Below are 15,269 nucleotides of genomic sequence, written 5' to 3' on the forward strand. Positions count from 1 at the left end.
AGCCCCAAAATCTTTAGGGCAAGGAACTGGCAATAGAACCCGGCAGTGAGCTGGTCACCCAGTAAATGCTTTGACCCGCAGAGTCTTCGAGCCAGAGGCACGTTAGGGAGGCCCTGATGCAGCCGCTTTCCTTTCAGGAGCGAGTAGGGAGGAGGGCGACCTGCCCCTCGCCACCCAGCCAGCCTGGCAGCACACGTCTCCAACAGGTCTGGGGATTGCATTTACACTCAAACCTGCATGCACTTCCCACTCTGACCCATCCAAACTCAAGCTCTCCCCAGAGCCATCCGCTTCTGTCCAGTGCTGACCCTGGGGAGCAGTGCTGGGAAGCCAGAGGGGCCCTCCGAAGAGGGTTCCGCAGGCTGAAGTGTGGGCTTCCCTGCACTCTGGGACTACAACTCCCGATACGCCTTGCGACGGACGCCATCTTTTCTCTCTTGTGGGTTAATCGGCCTACCGGAGAGTGAGCAAAGTCATTGCGTCATCGGCGCGCGCGGCTGTCGTCGCGGGATGATAACGTACATGCCCGGGCCTGGGACTGTCAGTCAGAGCGCGGCCAGGTACGGGCCGAGGGGCCCGCGGGGCCGGCGCCGCCATGACGGCCGTGTTTGACCTGGACTTGGAGACGGAGGAAGGCAGCGAGGGCGAGGGCGAGCCAGAGTTCAGCTCCGCGGTGAGTGTTCCGCCCGGGCGCGACTGATCCCCGCCCCTATCCAGCCGTGACCGCACCCTTCCCCCACCTCTCCTCCAGGCCCCCAGCCCTTTCCCCGGATTCTCTTTTCTGCCTTAGTCCTCTCCTCCCCAGTCCTGGCCCATCCTCTGCGAGCTCCCATCCCTGATCCCCTTCTCCCCTGGGCCAAGCAGTCCACCTCGGAGGGGAGGGGGGTATCCCGGCACCTCCCTTGGCTCTTACCCCTCGGTTTCTCACAGGACGCGTGTCCCCTTGCCGAGTCGAGGGCGGCTGGCCTGGAGTGAGTGAGGGTCGTGTTGGGGGAGGGGGAATGGGGTGGGGAAGGAGACCCGGGGAGCACTGGAGCCTGCCTCCATGAACTTCTTGTGTCCATAGGCCTGTGGGACACTATGAGGAGGTGGAGCTGACTGAGACCAGTGTGAACCTGGGCCCTGAGCGCATCGGACCCCATTGCTTTGAGCTGTTGAGTGTGCTGGGCAAGGGGGGCTATGGCAAGGTACTGGTGCTCCCTCCTCACGACCACATAGCCTCAATCTTGTGCCAGCAAAGGATTCTCAAAACAAACAAGACTTGTAAATCAGCAGAGCCTCTGATAGAATTCAGATCTAGGAACATAAAGGAGGGCAGGGCAAATGCTGTCAGAATCAGACTAGAAATCTTTACTGCCCCACCCTTAGGTGGGCCTAGGCCTCTTGGTCCCAATGCCAGAGCTTCAGGGTGGGGCTTCTTGAAGACTAGATGTAGAGAGGGAAGTTGATCCTGTCTCCCCTGCTCTACAGGTGTTCCAGGTGCGAAAGGTGCAAGGCACCAACTTGGGCAAAATATATGCCATGAAAGTCCTGAGGAAGGTGAGTCATTCATTTAGCCAACAAATAGTGATTGGCTGCCATTCCCAAGGCACAAGCCAGGCTTTGGGAAGACAGCAGTTAACACAATGCAGGAGACATGGCATTGGCCAGTTTATTATCTATTGTGATGTATATTGTCTTGCAGTAATTCTCAAATAGGGGCACTTTTGCCTCCCAGGGGACATTTGACAATGTTTGGACACATTTTGATTGTCAAGACTGGAGAGGGAAGTGCTATTGACATCCAGTGGGTAGAGGCCGGGGATGCCGCTAAACATTCCACAACGCACAAGACAACCTCCCACAGCAAAGAATTATCTGACTCAAGGTGTCAGTAGTGCCAAGGTTAAGAAACCCTGTGTTGGAGGATAAGCCAGTTCCTGAAAAGGGTGATTGCTGACAGCAGCAGAATTATGGAAAAATACAATGGAGTGGCAGAGGATGACAGAAGGGTAATGGCTGGAGGGACTGAAGAAGCTCTGGGTACCCCACCTTCTCACTGATTCCTGCTTCTTCAGGCCAAAATTGTGCGCAATGCGAAGGACACGGCACACACGCGGGCTGAGCGGAACATTCTAGAGTCAGTGAAGCACCCTTTCATTGTGGAACTGGCCTATGCTTTCCAGACTGGTGGCAAACTCTACCTCATCCTCGAGTGTCTCAGTGGTATGACTGCAGGCGCAGCCAGGGGTGTGGGCGGGGCAGGAAGCACAGGTAGCTCTGGGGGGAAGCCCTGAGACATGTGGTCATGGAGAATGGCTAGGAGCCCCCACACCCACTGCCCATCTGTCCATCCATCCGTCCGTCCATTCATTCATTCAGCAAACGTCTGTCCAGTGCTGTGTCTCACCTGTGTTGGGGTGGATAGGAGTGGTGGGAGTTGGTAAAGAAGTCCAGAAGGTGGTTTTGTCCATTTCTACTACCCTTTCATGTCCTTTTCCTCTCCCATGGGTGCCCTTCATACAGTCAGGTCCCAAATCCAGCCGGTTCATTCTCTGCAGTGTCGTCCACCCCCTGCACTCTCGGGGGGAGGCGAGGAGTCACAGTTGTTTTTTAATGAGGCTTGAGGCCTCCAGCTCACCTGCTTTCTAGTGTCTCCTCCTCTGACTGCCAGGGTCATCTTCCTGGCGCACGGGATTGTTCCTGACACAGCTAGTCAGAATTCTGTGACCCTGTAGCTGCCCAGAGAAAGCCTAGCCTCCTTGGCCTGTTGTTCCCTACTCATCGTCCAGGCCTGTTTTTCTCATCTGCCTCATTTGTACCAGAAGAGCCCTGTGAGCCTTGCCTCCACGCTCTGTACTCCCTCCCCTCCATCTCAGCATCCCCTTCAAGTCCCACCGCCACCACACTTTCTCCGTTTTCTTGTGTTGGGATGAAGTTTTTCTTTCCTGTCTCCTCTGGGGGATCTTTGGGGTTAAGTTCTTGGAGGTGTTGCTGCAGCGTGGAGTATTAGAGCAATTGTGTGCATGTCTGTCTCCCCATTAGCCTGAGTATCCTGAGGGCAATGGCTGGGTCTCTTCATCTTTGTCCCCAGCTTCACCCAGCACAGGGCCAGGCACCGAATAGGCGTCCATAGATGTTTGCTGAATTGAATTGAATCCCCACGGCAGCTCTGTGAGGCAGGTAGGGCGGGAATTACGAGCCCCACCTTCCCCAGGAAGAATCCGAGACTCAGAGTAAATGGGCCTTGTCCCAGCACATGGCTGCTGATGTGTTTGTGTCGCAGGTGGCGAGCTCTTCACACATCTGGAGCGCGAGGGCATCTTCCTGGAAGACACAGCCTGGTGGGTGTTACTCCTGCCTCCTCCCGTAGGGCGCCTGGCCTCCATCCCCCACCTTCACCCTGCTCTGTCTCTGCAGCTTCTACCTGGCCGAGATCACGCTGGCCCTGGGCCATCTGCACTCCCAAGGCATCATCTACCGGGACCTTAAACCTGAGAACATCATGCTCAATAGCCAGGGTGCGCACATGTGCCTGCATGCACATGCAGCAGCGGCATGCCTGGGGTGTGCACTCTATCGGGAGGGCCCAGGAGCCCCATGGTGTGGTGGGGCACTGACCACCTCCTGCAACATTCTTCTTCAGGCCACATCAAACTGACAGACTTTGGGCTCTGCAAGGAGTCGATCCATGAGGGCGCTGTCACTCACACCTTCTGCGGCACCATTGAATACATGTAAGTGGCACTTGGCTGGCCCCCAGGGGTCGGGAGAACAGCCAGAAAGGGCCTGGCCTGACCGACAGTTCCACCCGGCCCCCAGGGCCCCCGAGATTCTGGCGCGCAGCGGCCACAACCGGGCAGTGGACTGGTGGAGCCTGGGGGCCCTGATGTACGACATGCTCACTGGATCGGCAAGTCCAGACCCCTCAGGAGGAGGGTGGGTGTGGGGTGGGAGGACCCCCCTCCCCCACTACAGGCAGGGCCTGGTGCAAGGTCACAAGGCTCCTCTCACCTGCTGCCTCCTCCAGCCACCCTTCACCGCGGAGAATCGGAAGAAAACCATGGACAAGATCGTCAAGGGCAAACTGGTGCTGCCCCCCTACCTCACCCCAGATGCTCGGGACCTTGTCAAAAAGGTGGGGCTCCCTCCTGTCCATGATCAGGCCCCCAGCTTCCTCCAGGCTCCGCACACATTCCTGAGTCTCCCTGCCCTGGGCCTCCAAGAAGCTGGAGCCACCCCTGCCACTGCGTGGCAAGCCCCTGGGAGGGAAAGCTCTTGCATGGGGCCCAGGACTCCTTCCTTGCCTAGGCCTCAGCCCTGACACGGACCAGTGGCTGCCCCTGGCCAGTCCCTAGTCTGAATCTTAATTAGCAAACAGTTCATGATGAGCTAACCCCTCTTCCAGCAAAAGGTGAGCACTGGAGGTGTGGTAGGGGAGGGGAGGTGCTCTGTCCTAATTTGGAGATGGAGCCTCAAGGAAGCGCCCTGGGCGTTGTCAGCAACCAGGAGCCTTTGCAAAGGCTTCATGGAGAGGGTGCCACTGGACCAAACCTTGAAAGTCCTGAGGGAGTCAGTAGGTGGAGGCCACACTCCAGCGACTCCCCCGCACCCCACCTGAGCCCGCCCCAGCCAGGCCCTCACCCTTTGCCCTGGTCCTACAGTTTCTGAAGCGGAATCCCAGCCAACGGATTGGGGGTGGCCCAGGGGACGCTGCTGATGTGCAGGTGGGTCTGGGACCACCACAAGGGGGCAGGGCTGAAGCTCCAAGAGTGACGGTACAGGGGCAGGTACCTTGGGCAGAGGGAGTTACTTGAGGGAGCCGAGCAGGGTAAACTGTTGGCATGTTCAAGGGTGCTCTCTACCCACAGAGGCACCCCTTCTTCCGGCACATCAACTGGGATGACCTCCTGGTCCGCCGTGTGGACCCCCCTTTCAGGCCCTGTCTGGTGAGTGGAGGTCCACTGGCCCAGTGGCAGGTGGAGGACCCACTTCTTGGGTGCCCTCTGACCCCTCCTCTCTTGGGTCTGTCCACAGCAGTCAGAGGAGGACGTGAGCCAGTTTGACAGTCGCTTCACGCGGCAGACGCCAGTGGACAGTCCAGACGACACGGCCCTCAGTGAGAGCGCCAACCAGGCCTTCCTGGTGAGGACCTGGTGCTTATGGGGACCGGGACAGGGACTGTGGCCACGTAGTGGTGGACACTGAGTGTCACCCCGCCCTGCCCACGCCCCTAGGGCTTCACGTATGTGGCACCCTCTGTCCTGGACAGCATCAAGGAGGGCTTCTCCTTCCAGCCCAAGCGGCGCTCCCCCCGGCGCCTCCACAGCAGCCCCCGCACCCCCATCAGGTACCGAGGGGCAGGGCTCCAGTGGGCAGGCGGCCATCTCTAGCTTTGGGCTGCTTCAGCCGAGGCTCTCAATCAGCATTAGAGTCGGTGTCCTCATCTCCCACGGGGACCTGGGTGGGAGCTTGTGGATGCTACAGTCTGTGCACCCAGGTGGGTGGGAGACTGCCCTCCCTGACACAGTGCCTGCAGGCCATCGGGGCCTAGGAGGCTCTGACTCTGCCTTGGTTTCCCCTACAGTCCCCTCAAGTTCTCCCCCTTCGAAGGGTTCCGGCCCAGCCCTGGCCCACCAGAGCCCATGGAGCCACCTCTCCCTCCACTCCTGATGCCACCGCCACCAGCACCACCCTCGAGCACTGCCCCTCTTCCCATCCGTCCCCCCTCAGGGACCAAGAAGTCCAAGAAGGGCCGTGGGCACCCTGGGCGCTAGGAGGATGGGTAGGGATGAGGGCAGCTGGACCCTGGGCCAGTTCCAGAGACCTGGGGTTGTGTTTGGGGTATGGGAGTGTCCTTGTCGAGGGTGGCTGTGCCCTGGAATCATGAGTGTGGAGAGTTACAGGCTATGGCTGCTGGTGGAGGGGCCACCACCCACCTGGCCTCCTGCATCCATCTGTGCCCGTGGACATTAAAGGATTGAATCATGACACCAACCTGGCTCTTCTGCTGGACTTTGGGGGCAGGAGTGGGTGGGGTTGTGCCAGGACGAGTCCCTGCATAAGGAGGCGAGGGGTCGCTACAGGACACACTGCAGGGATGGGGGGGTTTATTTCAAATAGCTGCCCAATGCCCATGGGGATGGGGATGGAGATGCACAGACTTGGTAACCAGTGGGGGTGACAGTCTGAAGGGCTCCATGTGGGGGTTGGGGGCTGTGTCCAGCCATGGTAGCGTGGGAAGCAGGGGCACAGTGAGTGAGTGGCCGTGGCAAGATGGGACACCAAGGCTGGCCCTATAGTGCAGTGACATGGAGGCCTTGGCCTCCAGCTGCCCCAGTGCTGTCGTCCCAGGCTGCGCTGCCAGAAAAGGCATGTAGGTCACTCAGCAGGGCCTCGGCACTGCCCCCTGAGCCCGCTGGCCCCTGGGAGCCCAGGCCCAGGCCCCCTTCGGAATCACTGTTGTGTGCGTCCTCAGCCTGCTCCGGGGTCCGCTCTGGGCTGGGCCCCTCTCCGCACTGCTGCACGCCCTCCCGGGCTTCGGCCACCCGCAGGCCACCATCCATAATGTAGTCGTCTTCTGCCTCCTGCTCATCCTCCTGCTGCTCTGGGTCGTTGTCTGGTGACCCCTGCTCAGCCCGGGTCTGCAGCCAGCGGCCTGGGGGGCTGGCCCAGAGCAGGCGGCAGGTGCGTTGCCACAGCGCAGCCCCCAGGCGGACTGGGTGGTAGTAGCCCCCTGAGTCCCGGCTGAGGCGGCACCAGGCCAGAGCCAGGCCAGTGGCCAGTAGCAGGAGCAGCAGCAGCAGCAGGACAACAGTGACAGAGCTGGAGCCCACGCCGTGGTTGGCGCCACCTGAGCCCAGAGCCCCTGGCAGGGCCAGCAGCATCCCGAGCCCTAGGGCACAGGGCAGAGCCTACAGGGAGACAGGCGGGGCTCATCACCCAGGATGCGGGCCAGCGGGGGACAGGCTGCATGACCGAGATCGCTTTCCTTTCCTCTCTGAGTGCATCCATCTTTGGGTGCCTCTCAGGCACATGGGGACAGTCAAGCAGTAAGGCCCAAGTCCTTATTTGGTCAACCAGGCCCTGGTCCTGTGAGACCAGCCCCCCCACCCCCTGCCCTCCTCCCACCCGTCGCTGCATTCCCTCCTACTGCAGCAAGCCTCTGCTGCTGGCGCCTTTGCATGGCCATCCCTCTGCCCGGATGCTCCCTCCCTGAGAGCCACACGCTCCCCTTGGCTCCAGTCACCTCGGTGAGGCCTAACGTGACTGAGCTCATGTTTGTTACCGCAGCCCACCCCACCCGACACTCAATGCTTCCTAACCTGCTCCACTTTCCCCTCCCAGGACACCTCACACAGGAGATAAGTGCACTTATTTTTTGTTTATCGTCTTATCTCCCCCACTGGAATGAGCTGCAGAAAGGAAGGGGCTTTTCTGGGGTGAAGCACCTAAAAGAAACCCAAAAAAACCTGGCACATAGTAGGTGCTCAATAAATATTGGTTGAATATGTCCTGACTCTGCCTGCCTGGGGTGGGGGGTAGGGGGGTGTGGGAGGAGATGGAAGGGAGGGGAGGCCCGGGATGGAGGGGCCTGGACCACCCTGAAGCAACGGCTCATCCTCTCCTGGCCGGGTCCCAGGATGGGGGTCCCTGAGGCCCCTCCTCCCCCCTAGCTACGGGGCTGCCCCAGCTGCAGGTTTCTGTTCAACTCCGTCCCTGAGGGCCTCAGGGTGCAGGGCCGGGGGCTGGGGAGGCGGGTGCAGCTGCCAGAGGAAGCCTGCGGTCGGGTCGGTCTGCGGAGCGGCAGGTGGAGGGTGTGGGGGAGGGGTGGGAGGCACAAGCCAGCGTCCCCACCCCACCCTGGGCTGCACGCCCAGGCCCCAGCGCGTGAGTGGAGCTGTGCCTTCTGCCCGAGCTCTGGCTCACAAGAGAAGGTGAGGGTCTATCCCAGGGATTGTGAAGGAGATGCTGGGGACCACCTCTGAGCCCTGGGGAGCCCAGCTGAGGTGAGGAGGAAGGCCTGGTTTCCGCCCATGCTCATCCTGGCCTGTCTGGCCCCGGCCCCCAGTGGAGGGATCCTTCCTTAGCCCCCGGGGCCCAGACACTCCAGCACTGACCTCCTGCGGCCCCCACCCCAAGAACCCAGTGGGCCCCCAGTGCTCACCATGGGTCCACAGGCCTCCGCGCTGGGCGCCCACCTCCAGCCCTGGCTGTGTTGAGCGAGAAGTGAGCTCTCGAGCTCTCACTGCAGCGAGGGGTTTCCGACGCTTCCGTTTCCTGCCTGCGACACCCCACCCACTCCTCACTGCCACCTGCCACCGCACCGTGCTGGGGCTTTGGCTTCTCAGGACCACCCTCTTAGGACTGTCTGGATGCAGCTTGGGCTGCGGGGCCGAGAGGAACTGGGCGCCCAGCTCAAAGCAGGACACGGCCCTGGACATGGCCACAGGTCTTCTGCTTCAGCTTCCCTTCCTCACAATTTCGGAGAGAAACGACTACAGGGCTTTTCGGGGCCCCCAGAACTTTCTCATGTTTGTGATTCCTGTGGCCTCATCTGTTCCCACATTTCCAGACTTCCTTTCAAGCCCCACCCTTGCAGCAGCACGTCAAACCTGGCTTTTAGAAAGAGAATTTTATTTGGAATGAAAATATAGAGCCCATCCCTTGCACTGCTTCCTTTGGGGAGGGAGCAGAGGGCTGGGCGGGGGTGGCGGAGATGGTCCCTCAGAGAACAAGCAAGCTTGCCTTGGTACAAAAATCCTCCTCAGTAACAATGACGAAAGCCAGGTGGTGGCTCTGGACTGGGGCCCAGGATAGGTTGGGTGTGAACTGGCCCCTGATCTGCCCCAGAGGCCCACCGGGAGGTGTGACCTGCCAGCAGAAGCCGAGTGAGAAGGGGGTGGAGGAGCAGGTGGCAGCGTGGGGGAAGTGGTGTCCACGGGCGGGTGGTCCTACGCGTCCCCATTCTCCATGCGGCCGAGCTGCTCCTCCAGGCGGCCAATGCGCTCACCCTGCTCCTTGACCAGTGCCCTCAGTGCCCGTAGCTCCTGCATCACCTCCTCCAGCTTCCCAGCCTCCTGAAGGGACATGGCGGTGGGGGGACAGTGAGGGGCCATGAGCCACAGCACTCCCCAAACCTGCCACCCAGCAGAGGCCTCAGGCCTACAGAGAGCTCCCCAACACCATCCCCGGCTGGGGGCTCATACCCCGGCTCCAGCAAAGCTGCCACTGGTGGTGCTGGCAGTGGTGGTGGCAGCAGCTGTGGAGGCCATCGGGCGGGCAGAGCCAGGGGCCACGGTGGGCCGGCTGTCGGACAGCACGTTGCGCCGGCTAACCTTCAGGTCCCGCTGTTTGCTGGGCACGTAGGCCTCCCGCAGTGAGATGAGGATGGGGTCGGCATCCCGCCCACTCACCCACTCCTCTGCCTCCAGGGCCGCCTCGGGCCCAGCTGTGTCGGGGTACAGATCGTCCTGGAAGAGGTCAGACTGCACGCGGCGGGGGGGGGGCTGGTCAGGATCCATTGGCGGCCCCTGGTGGCCTCCATCACTCCCTGGCCTCCAGGCTTGCACTCTGTCAACCCATCCTCCAATGGCCTAGCCCCCAGTGACTTTTTTTTTTTTTTTTTTCGGTGGCTGGCAGGTACAGGGATGGAACCCTGGACCTTGGTGTTATCAGCTCCATGCTCTAACCAAGCAAGCTGACCAGCCAGCCCAAGTGACCTTTCTAAAGCTCAAATGTGTCCTTTCACTTCCCTCTGGGCACCACCAACAGGTTCCTCTGAGGCCTTCCCCAGTTTTCCTGAGCAGGGCCCATCACCACCCTCCTCTTGCAAGCCGCAGGGGCCAGCTATGTGGCTTTGTGGGATTCTGAGGGCCACATCTGAGCTCCTGCACAGGCCCTGGGGGCCTTGTTCACAGCCTCGATCTCTCAGAACGTACCTGGCACATTGAATGAAGAGCTCAATGAACGCCAACTGGAAAATTATGTAGTGTGTCCAAGGCTCTTGGTTGGGCATCGGGGGCCAAGCCACAGTCTTGGCCTGATCCCCTCCTCATGGGACCTTCCATTGTGGCCAGACTTCCTGTCCCTCTCTCTCCATTCCCACCTCCACGCCCGTTGCCCGGCCTACCCTCCACTGGATGGCACCACCTCAGCTGTGCTGTCAGTTCTGTCTCCTACAGGAAGACCTCCATGGATGCCACTCCCTCCCTGACTGATGGGCATGTCTCCTGTGGCTCGCCCAGGGCAAGGTCTCAGCTCACTCTGTCTCACCCTTGCCTGGCACAGCCCAACACCTGGCTGGGTACAAGGGCATGCTGGTGTCCAGCCTACTGAGCACACCCCACACTTGGTCATGTCCCATTCACAGGCCTCACCCTGGTCACCCTTGCATGGCCTGTCTGCTAGAGAACAGAGCAGGTGGGCAGGGGAACCATGTGGTCTCACCTTTCTTGGCACAGTCATGACAATGGGCTCACACTTGCGCTCATGCAGTTTATAGAACCTGGGAAGAAAGTGGAAGAGCCATGGGTGGGACCACCCCCCAGCTCTCTTGGCTCCCCCTGCCCTCCACCTCCAGTCCTCACTCCAAGCCCTCCCACAGCTGGCCCCTAGATCCCTCCCACATGCTGCCTGGTGACTCACTCCCATGGCCTCTCCACCTCCCTGCCTCAAAGGTGCCCACAGGCTGACCCCTGGGTCCTCCCATGGCCTGTTCCTACTCCTAAGTAGGGGCATGATCTGACCTCTCACCTTGCATGCCAATGGCCCGGCCCCTGTCCCCCAGGCTGACCCATCCCCAGGCCATCCCCAAGCTGAACCCTGCCTTCAGGGTTGCCTCAGCGGCCCCTCTTACCGGGCAATCTCGCACTTGCTGACCTCTAAGCCCCTCTTGGGCATACTGCCCATGCCCCGCTGGGGCTCCTTGCTGGTGAAGGTATTCAGGAAGTGGATGTAAGGGGGCTCGTCTGTGATCTCAAAGTACCGGATGCTGGAGTCACCCTGTGGGGGTAGCGAGCTCAGCACTCGGGCACCCCTCTCCTCTACCCCCACCAGCCCTGCCCAGCCCCACCTTGCCGCAGACGTAGACCACGCCGGTGTCTGGGTCGTAGAAGGGCAGCAGGGCCCCATTGCTTGAGTCCAGCTCCTGTAAGGCCATGGGCTCCTCAAGGTTTTCCTGACACAGGGGGACAGTCAGACCAAGCCAGAACTTCCCCCATCCCCAACCCTCCACCAGGACTTAGCAGGCCTCACATGCCAGCCAGCACTGACCCCAAACATGCTGATGGGCTCTCTCCCCGCTCTAAGACTTTGCCCACACGGTGTGCCCCACCAACCTTTCCTGGCTCCTCTCCACTCTCAGGGCCCCATTTTTCTAGCCTTCTCCAGGTCTTAAGACTACTCCCAGGCCACCACTGAGCAAGTGTGAGAAAATCCCCACCACAGGGAGTCTAGGGGTGCCAGCCTCTGCCTCAAAAGGGCCATGGAGGTCACTGTACAGAAGCACAGGTCTGTGGAACAGAGAGCTTCAGGGGAAGGGCTGGGGGGCTTCCTGGAGGAGGCAGCCTCTGCCCTGGACCTCAAAGAACAGTTGGGTGGTTCAGGCAAGCAAAGGAGGGAAGGGCTTTTCAGTGGGAGGCACAATGTGGGCACAGGCACGGGAGGTAGTGGGAGGCAATGGAGATGTTGGGGAGGGCTGCAAAGCAGGGGGACAAGCCGGCACGGCCCCAGTCGTGAGAGCCTTGAGTGCTTGGCTGAGAACCCGGAAACCACAGGCCTCTCCAGGGTGATCCCTGCCACCTGGCTCAGTGGGGAGCTCCCAATGGTGGGGCCCAAGTCTCCAGCTTGCCCACTCAGGCCGGCCACAGCCACTCACTGGGTCCCAGAGCGCCAGCTGCCGCTCGCTCATGCGGCTGAAGCCTGTGGTGAACACCTTGCCATCGGCCAGGAAGACGGCCCGCATGGGCCGGGCCCCCTCGTGAGCCTTCTCCCGCTCCTGTGGGGATACAGGCTGGTCAGTGCAGCACCCTGATCAAGCCCCTGGGCCTGTCCACTGCCATCCTTGCCTTCCCGGGTCACGTACTGCCACCAGGGTGCCCCGGCGGGGGTCAATGATGCGCACGCTCTTGTCCTTGCATGCCGAGCAAAAGAGGCTACCGTTGCGGTTCCAGCTGACATTGTAGATGAGGTCAGGGTGCAGGCTGTCCAGGCGGTATAGCTCCTCTGCTGTGCCCACGTTCCAGATGAGCACCACGTTGTCGCAACCTGGCAGGTGGTGGGGGGCCATCAGCCCACCAGGCCTACTTTGCCCATCCCCTGGGACTGGGTCTCTCCGTCTCTGTGGGCCTCAGCTTTCCCATCTGTCAGATGGGCCTAAGACAGGCTGCTGTGATGTTCCAGAGCCATATGGAGAGGGACAGGGGGACGGGGTAGGGAGTGGTGCAGACCTGCACTGAGAAGCACGTTTCGGGCTGTTGGGTGCCAGGTGATGATGCCCACTCGCTTGGTATGACCCTCCAGAGCCACCACCGGCTCCGTCAGTGGGGAGGCCAGCCCGTTCTCAGGGATCTGCCACACCTGCGGTAGGGGTAGGCACACCAGGCTGAGGCCTCTGCTTGCCCCTGCTGCCAGCAGCCTCGAGCCACACCTGAGACCCCTGCCCAACCTGTACTGTGCCTCACCATGACAGTGCAGTCCTCCGAGCCGCTGGCAATGACTTCGTCATTGTGGGGACACCAGTCGATGTCCAGGACAGGTCCTGTGTGCCCACACACCGTTGGGTAGGCCTTGTCAATGCGGCCCATCTGAGGACATGAGGGGCAATCAGGGGGGACCCAAGACCCCTGGGCTCCCTCCCTCCCAGAGCCTTAGTCTTCTCCATGGAGTGGAAGTGATGCGCTTGGCCTGGCTCACAGGTGGCCCAGATGTGACTGTGCCCCACCCACCAGGTGAGCAGGAAATGTTTGTTGCCTCTGACCCTGACTACATGGCAATAAAACACTTTCTCCATCTGTGCTAACACCTGGGCAGGAAATCTGGATTATGACACCTGCCCAGCAGCGTGGGGATGGGCAAGATAAGGGATGTGAGGTGTGGAAAGGCCGGGCAGGTGTGGTCAGGCACCGCCAGTTCTTCCTCTGGCCCTGATGGGGCCCACCTTGCTTAGGGGGAGCACCAGGAAGGCGCCCCCACCGCTGGCCTCCACAATCACCGCCAGGAACTTGGGGTTGACTGCGCAGAAAGTGCTGTCCCAGGTAACACGGGACACTCGAATGTCCTCGTAGCACTGGTCATTCTTGACGGGCTGCCCGAACACATGCCGGAATTTACTCTGCCGGACCACTTTGCGGAAGGACATGTCTGCAGGGCAGAGAAGCCTGGATCAGTTCGGCCCACCCCAACAACCCTCAGCCTCCCAGGACTGCTGCATAGGGAAGTGGGGAGGGTTCAACTGGGAGCCTGGTCTCATAACGCCTGGGTCTCAGTTTCCCCAGTTACAGAATGGGATCACAGGTGCAGACCCTGGCTGCCTCCTCCAGGTGGAGATCTGGAAAGGTAAATGCACCTGCCCGGCCCTGGCCACCGCTGAGTCCCGAGGGTCTTTGTAGGGATCTACGTGGCCCCTCCCTGGCTCTGGTATCGGGGTGGGGGACAGGAGGTAGAAGGCGCCCAAGCCCGGAAAGCTCAGCCCTCCTGCAGGCCCCAGCCAGTTCGGAGCAGCCTCTTTCCTGCCCAGGGATTTGGACGCTGGGTGATGGGGAGGACGGCGGGAGGCTTTTCCTGAGGTCTCCCTGCTGTCGGGCCGAGCTGGGTCCCGGTTCTGAGTCCCAGGGAATGTGCAGGGAGCTGCAGGCAGCCCCAGCCCGGCCCCGCGGGGCATCCCAGAGCGGGGTCCAGGTGAACCAGCAGCCCACCTTCCAGGGAGCGCGGCCAGGAGGAGCTGCGACTGAGGGTGGGGCGCGGCGGAGGGGAAGGGCCCCCGGACTCGCGACCCCCACCCCAGCCGCCCGCCGCTCGGCCCCCGCAGCCCTGCCCGCGTCCCCGGCCCCGGCCCCGCCGCGCTCACCGGGGACGCCGGGGGCTGCGGCACCGGCCTCGGGCGGCTCCGGATCCCGACCTCTGGGAAGCAGGAAGCGGGAATCAGGAAGTGACCGAGGAGCCGGGGCGGGGGCGGGGCGGGGTCACGCGCGGAGGGGGCGGGGCGGGGTCACGCGCGGAGGGGGCGGGGCGGGGCGCGGACACGCGCGGAGCGGGCGGGGCGGGAGGCCGAGCGGCGCCGGGGCTGGGGCCGGGGGCGCCGGGTCGGCGGTGGGGCCCGCGGAGGGGCCGTAGGCGCAGAGGCCGCCCCGCCGCCCACCCCGGGCCCCTTCCCGTCCCGCTCCCGGTCGCGGAGTCCGCAGGAGCCGCGGGGGTCGGGGAAGCCGCCCTCCCGTTCCTTCACCCAAACGCGCGCCCCGGGGCCCCCGGCCCCGCCCCCACCCCCGGCCGACTCCGGAATGCGGCGTCCCCAGGGACGGTTGACACGTTCGCGAGCCTCTTTCTAAGCTGTGAGAGGACGTGCCCGTGGCCAGCGTTGCGCTGTGTTAGGGGCGGGCGGGGGCCACTCTTCGGTGAACGCCCGCCTCCTGCCGTCCTGCCCGGCCTCCTTAAACCCCGGAGCGCGGCGTGGCCCACGGGTTCCCTCGCACCTTCCTTCCCCGACCATCTCCCGCGGGGACTGGAGGCCAGTCCACAGGCCTCCGCCTCACTCTAGCCAGCTCCTGTGACAAGAAACCCAGCCTGGCCTTCTCAGATCCACCCCTCCGGCCCCATTCTGGGGGACTTAGGTGTCCCTGTAGGTCACACAGGCGGAGTCTGCCCGCTCTGGGTGGCCCTGGTGCACTGGCCACCTTCCCTCATTCCTTCGTTGAGCAGTTACCGCTCTGGGTGATCAAGGGGTGATGGCAAGGTCCCTTTCCCAGACAGAAAGGTGGAGGGGGAAGGGGAAAGAGCAGAGGTCCAAGGGGGCCTTGTCGCGGGCTGCACCAGCCCACACTGTGTGTTCCAGGGTGGCCTGGGCCTGTACTGTCTCCTTCCCCTCACCACGCTACTGAGGAAGCAGGCTCAGAGAGGTCAAGTGCTTGCCTGAGGTCACCCAGCCAGTATTCAGTCCCCATATGTTTGGCTCCAAAGCCCTTGCTTTTCCCACTGCTCCATAAACCCTGGGCCTTGCTGAGCAGGGGCAGCCCAGGACAGTAGTGCGGAGACTTGGAAGTGGGAGCCTCCCTCTCTGTTGCCTGCAGGCAGCA

At 61.9% G+C, this 15,269-nt stretch overlaps 3 protein-coding genes across 7 annotated transcripts; 1 reads left to right on the top strand and 2 right to left on the bottom strand.

The window, feature by feature from the left end:
- Positions 1-500: 500 nt before the first annotated feature.
- RPS6KB2 (ribosomal protein S6 kinase B2) lies at positions 501-5,976 on the top strand. 3 transcript variants are annotated; one of them, XM_063092936.1, is made up of 15 exons: positions 501-673; positions 931-971; positions 1,067-1,187; positions 1,471-1,539; positions 2,058-2,205; positions 3,266-3,323; positions 3,400-3,500; positions 3,626-3,716; positions 3,802-3,892; positions 4,010-4,117; positions 4,644-4,706; positions 4,851-4,928; positions 5,017-5,124; positions 5,217-5,329; positions 5,567-5,976. In XM_063092936.1, the coding sequence occupies exons 1-15, from the start codon at positions 596-598 to the stop codon at positions 5,754-5,756; spliced, it is 1,458 nt and encodes a 485-aa protein (XP_062949006.1). In that variant the 5' UTR covers positions 501-595; the 3' UTR covers positions 5,757-5,976. The 3 variants fall into 3 exon arrangements, with proteins under 3 accessions (XP_062949006.1, XP_062949007.1, XP_062949008.1); XM_063092938.1 differs by lacking the exon at positions 931-971 and having other exon boundaries at positions 587-673; XM_063092937.1 differs by lacking the exons at positions 931-971; positions 1,067-1,187.
- A 299-nt stretch (positions 5,977-6,275) lies between these two features.
- PTPRCAP (protein tyrosine phosphatase receptor type C associated protein) lies at positions 6,276-7,258 on the bottom strand. Its single transcript, XM_063095181.1, has 2 exons — positions 7,133-7,258; positions 6,276-6,893 (listed from the first exon to the last, which is right to left on the bottom strand). Exons 1-2 carry the CDS (start codon positions 7,256-7,258, stop codon positions 6,276-6,278), a joined length of 744 nt encoding a protein of 247 aa, XP_062951251.1.
- A 1,341-nt stretch (positions 7,259-8,599) lies between these two features.
- On the bottom strand, positions 8,600-14,121 carry CORO1B (coronin 1B). 3 transcript variants are annotated; one of them, XM_063093461.1, is made up of 11 exons: positions 14,048-14,121; positions 13,139-13,341; positions 12,663-12,785; positions 12,429-12,558; positions 12,065-12,246; positions 11,858-11,977; positions 11,054-11,158; positions 10,838-10,983; positions 10,429-10,486; positions 9,189-9,467; positions 8,600-9,059 (listed from the first exon to the last, which is right to left on the bottom strand). In XM_063093461.1, the coding sequence occupies exons 2-11, from the start codon at positions 13,337-13,339 to the stop codon at positions 8,934-8,936; spliced, it is 1,470 nt and encodes a 489-aa protein (XP_062949531.1). In that variant the 5' UTR covers positions 13,340-13,341; positions 14,048-14,121; the 3' UTR covers positions 8,600-8,933. The 3 variants fall into 3 exon arrangements, with proteins under 3 accessions (XP_062949531.1, XP_062949532.1, XP_062949533.1); XM_063093462.1 differs by lacking the exon at positions 14,048-14,121 and adding an exon at positions 13,896-13,973; XM_063093463.1 differs by lacking the exon at positions 11,054-11,158.
- Between the last annotated feature and the right edge of the window lie 1,148 nt (positions 14,122-15,269).

This window comes from Cynocephalus volans, chromosome 4 (assembly GCF_027409185.1).
Source record: "Cynocephalus volans isolate mCynVol1 chromosome 4, mCynVol1.pri, whole genome shotgun sequence".
NCBI classification, from domain to species: domain Eukaryota; kingdom Metazoa; phylum Chordata; class Mammalia; order Dermoptera; family Cynocephalidae; genus Cynocephalus; species Cynocephalus volans.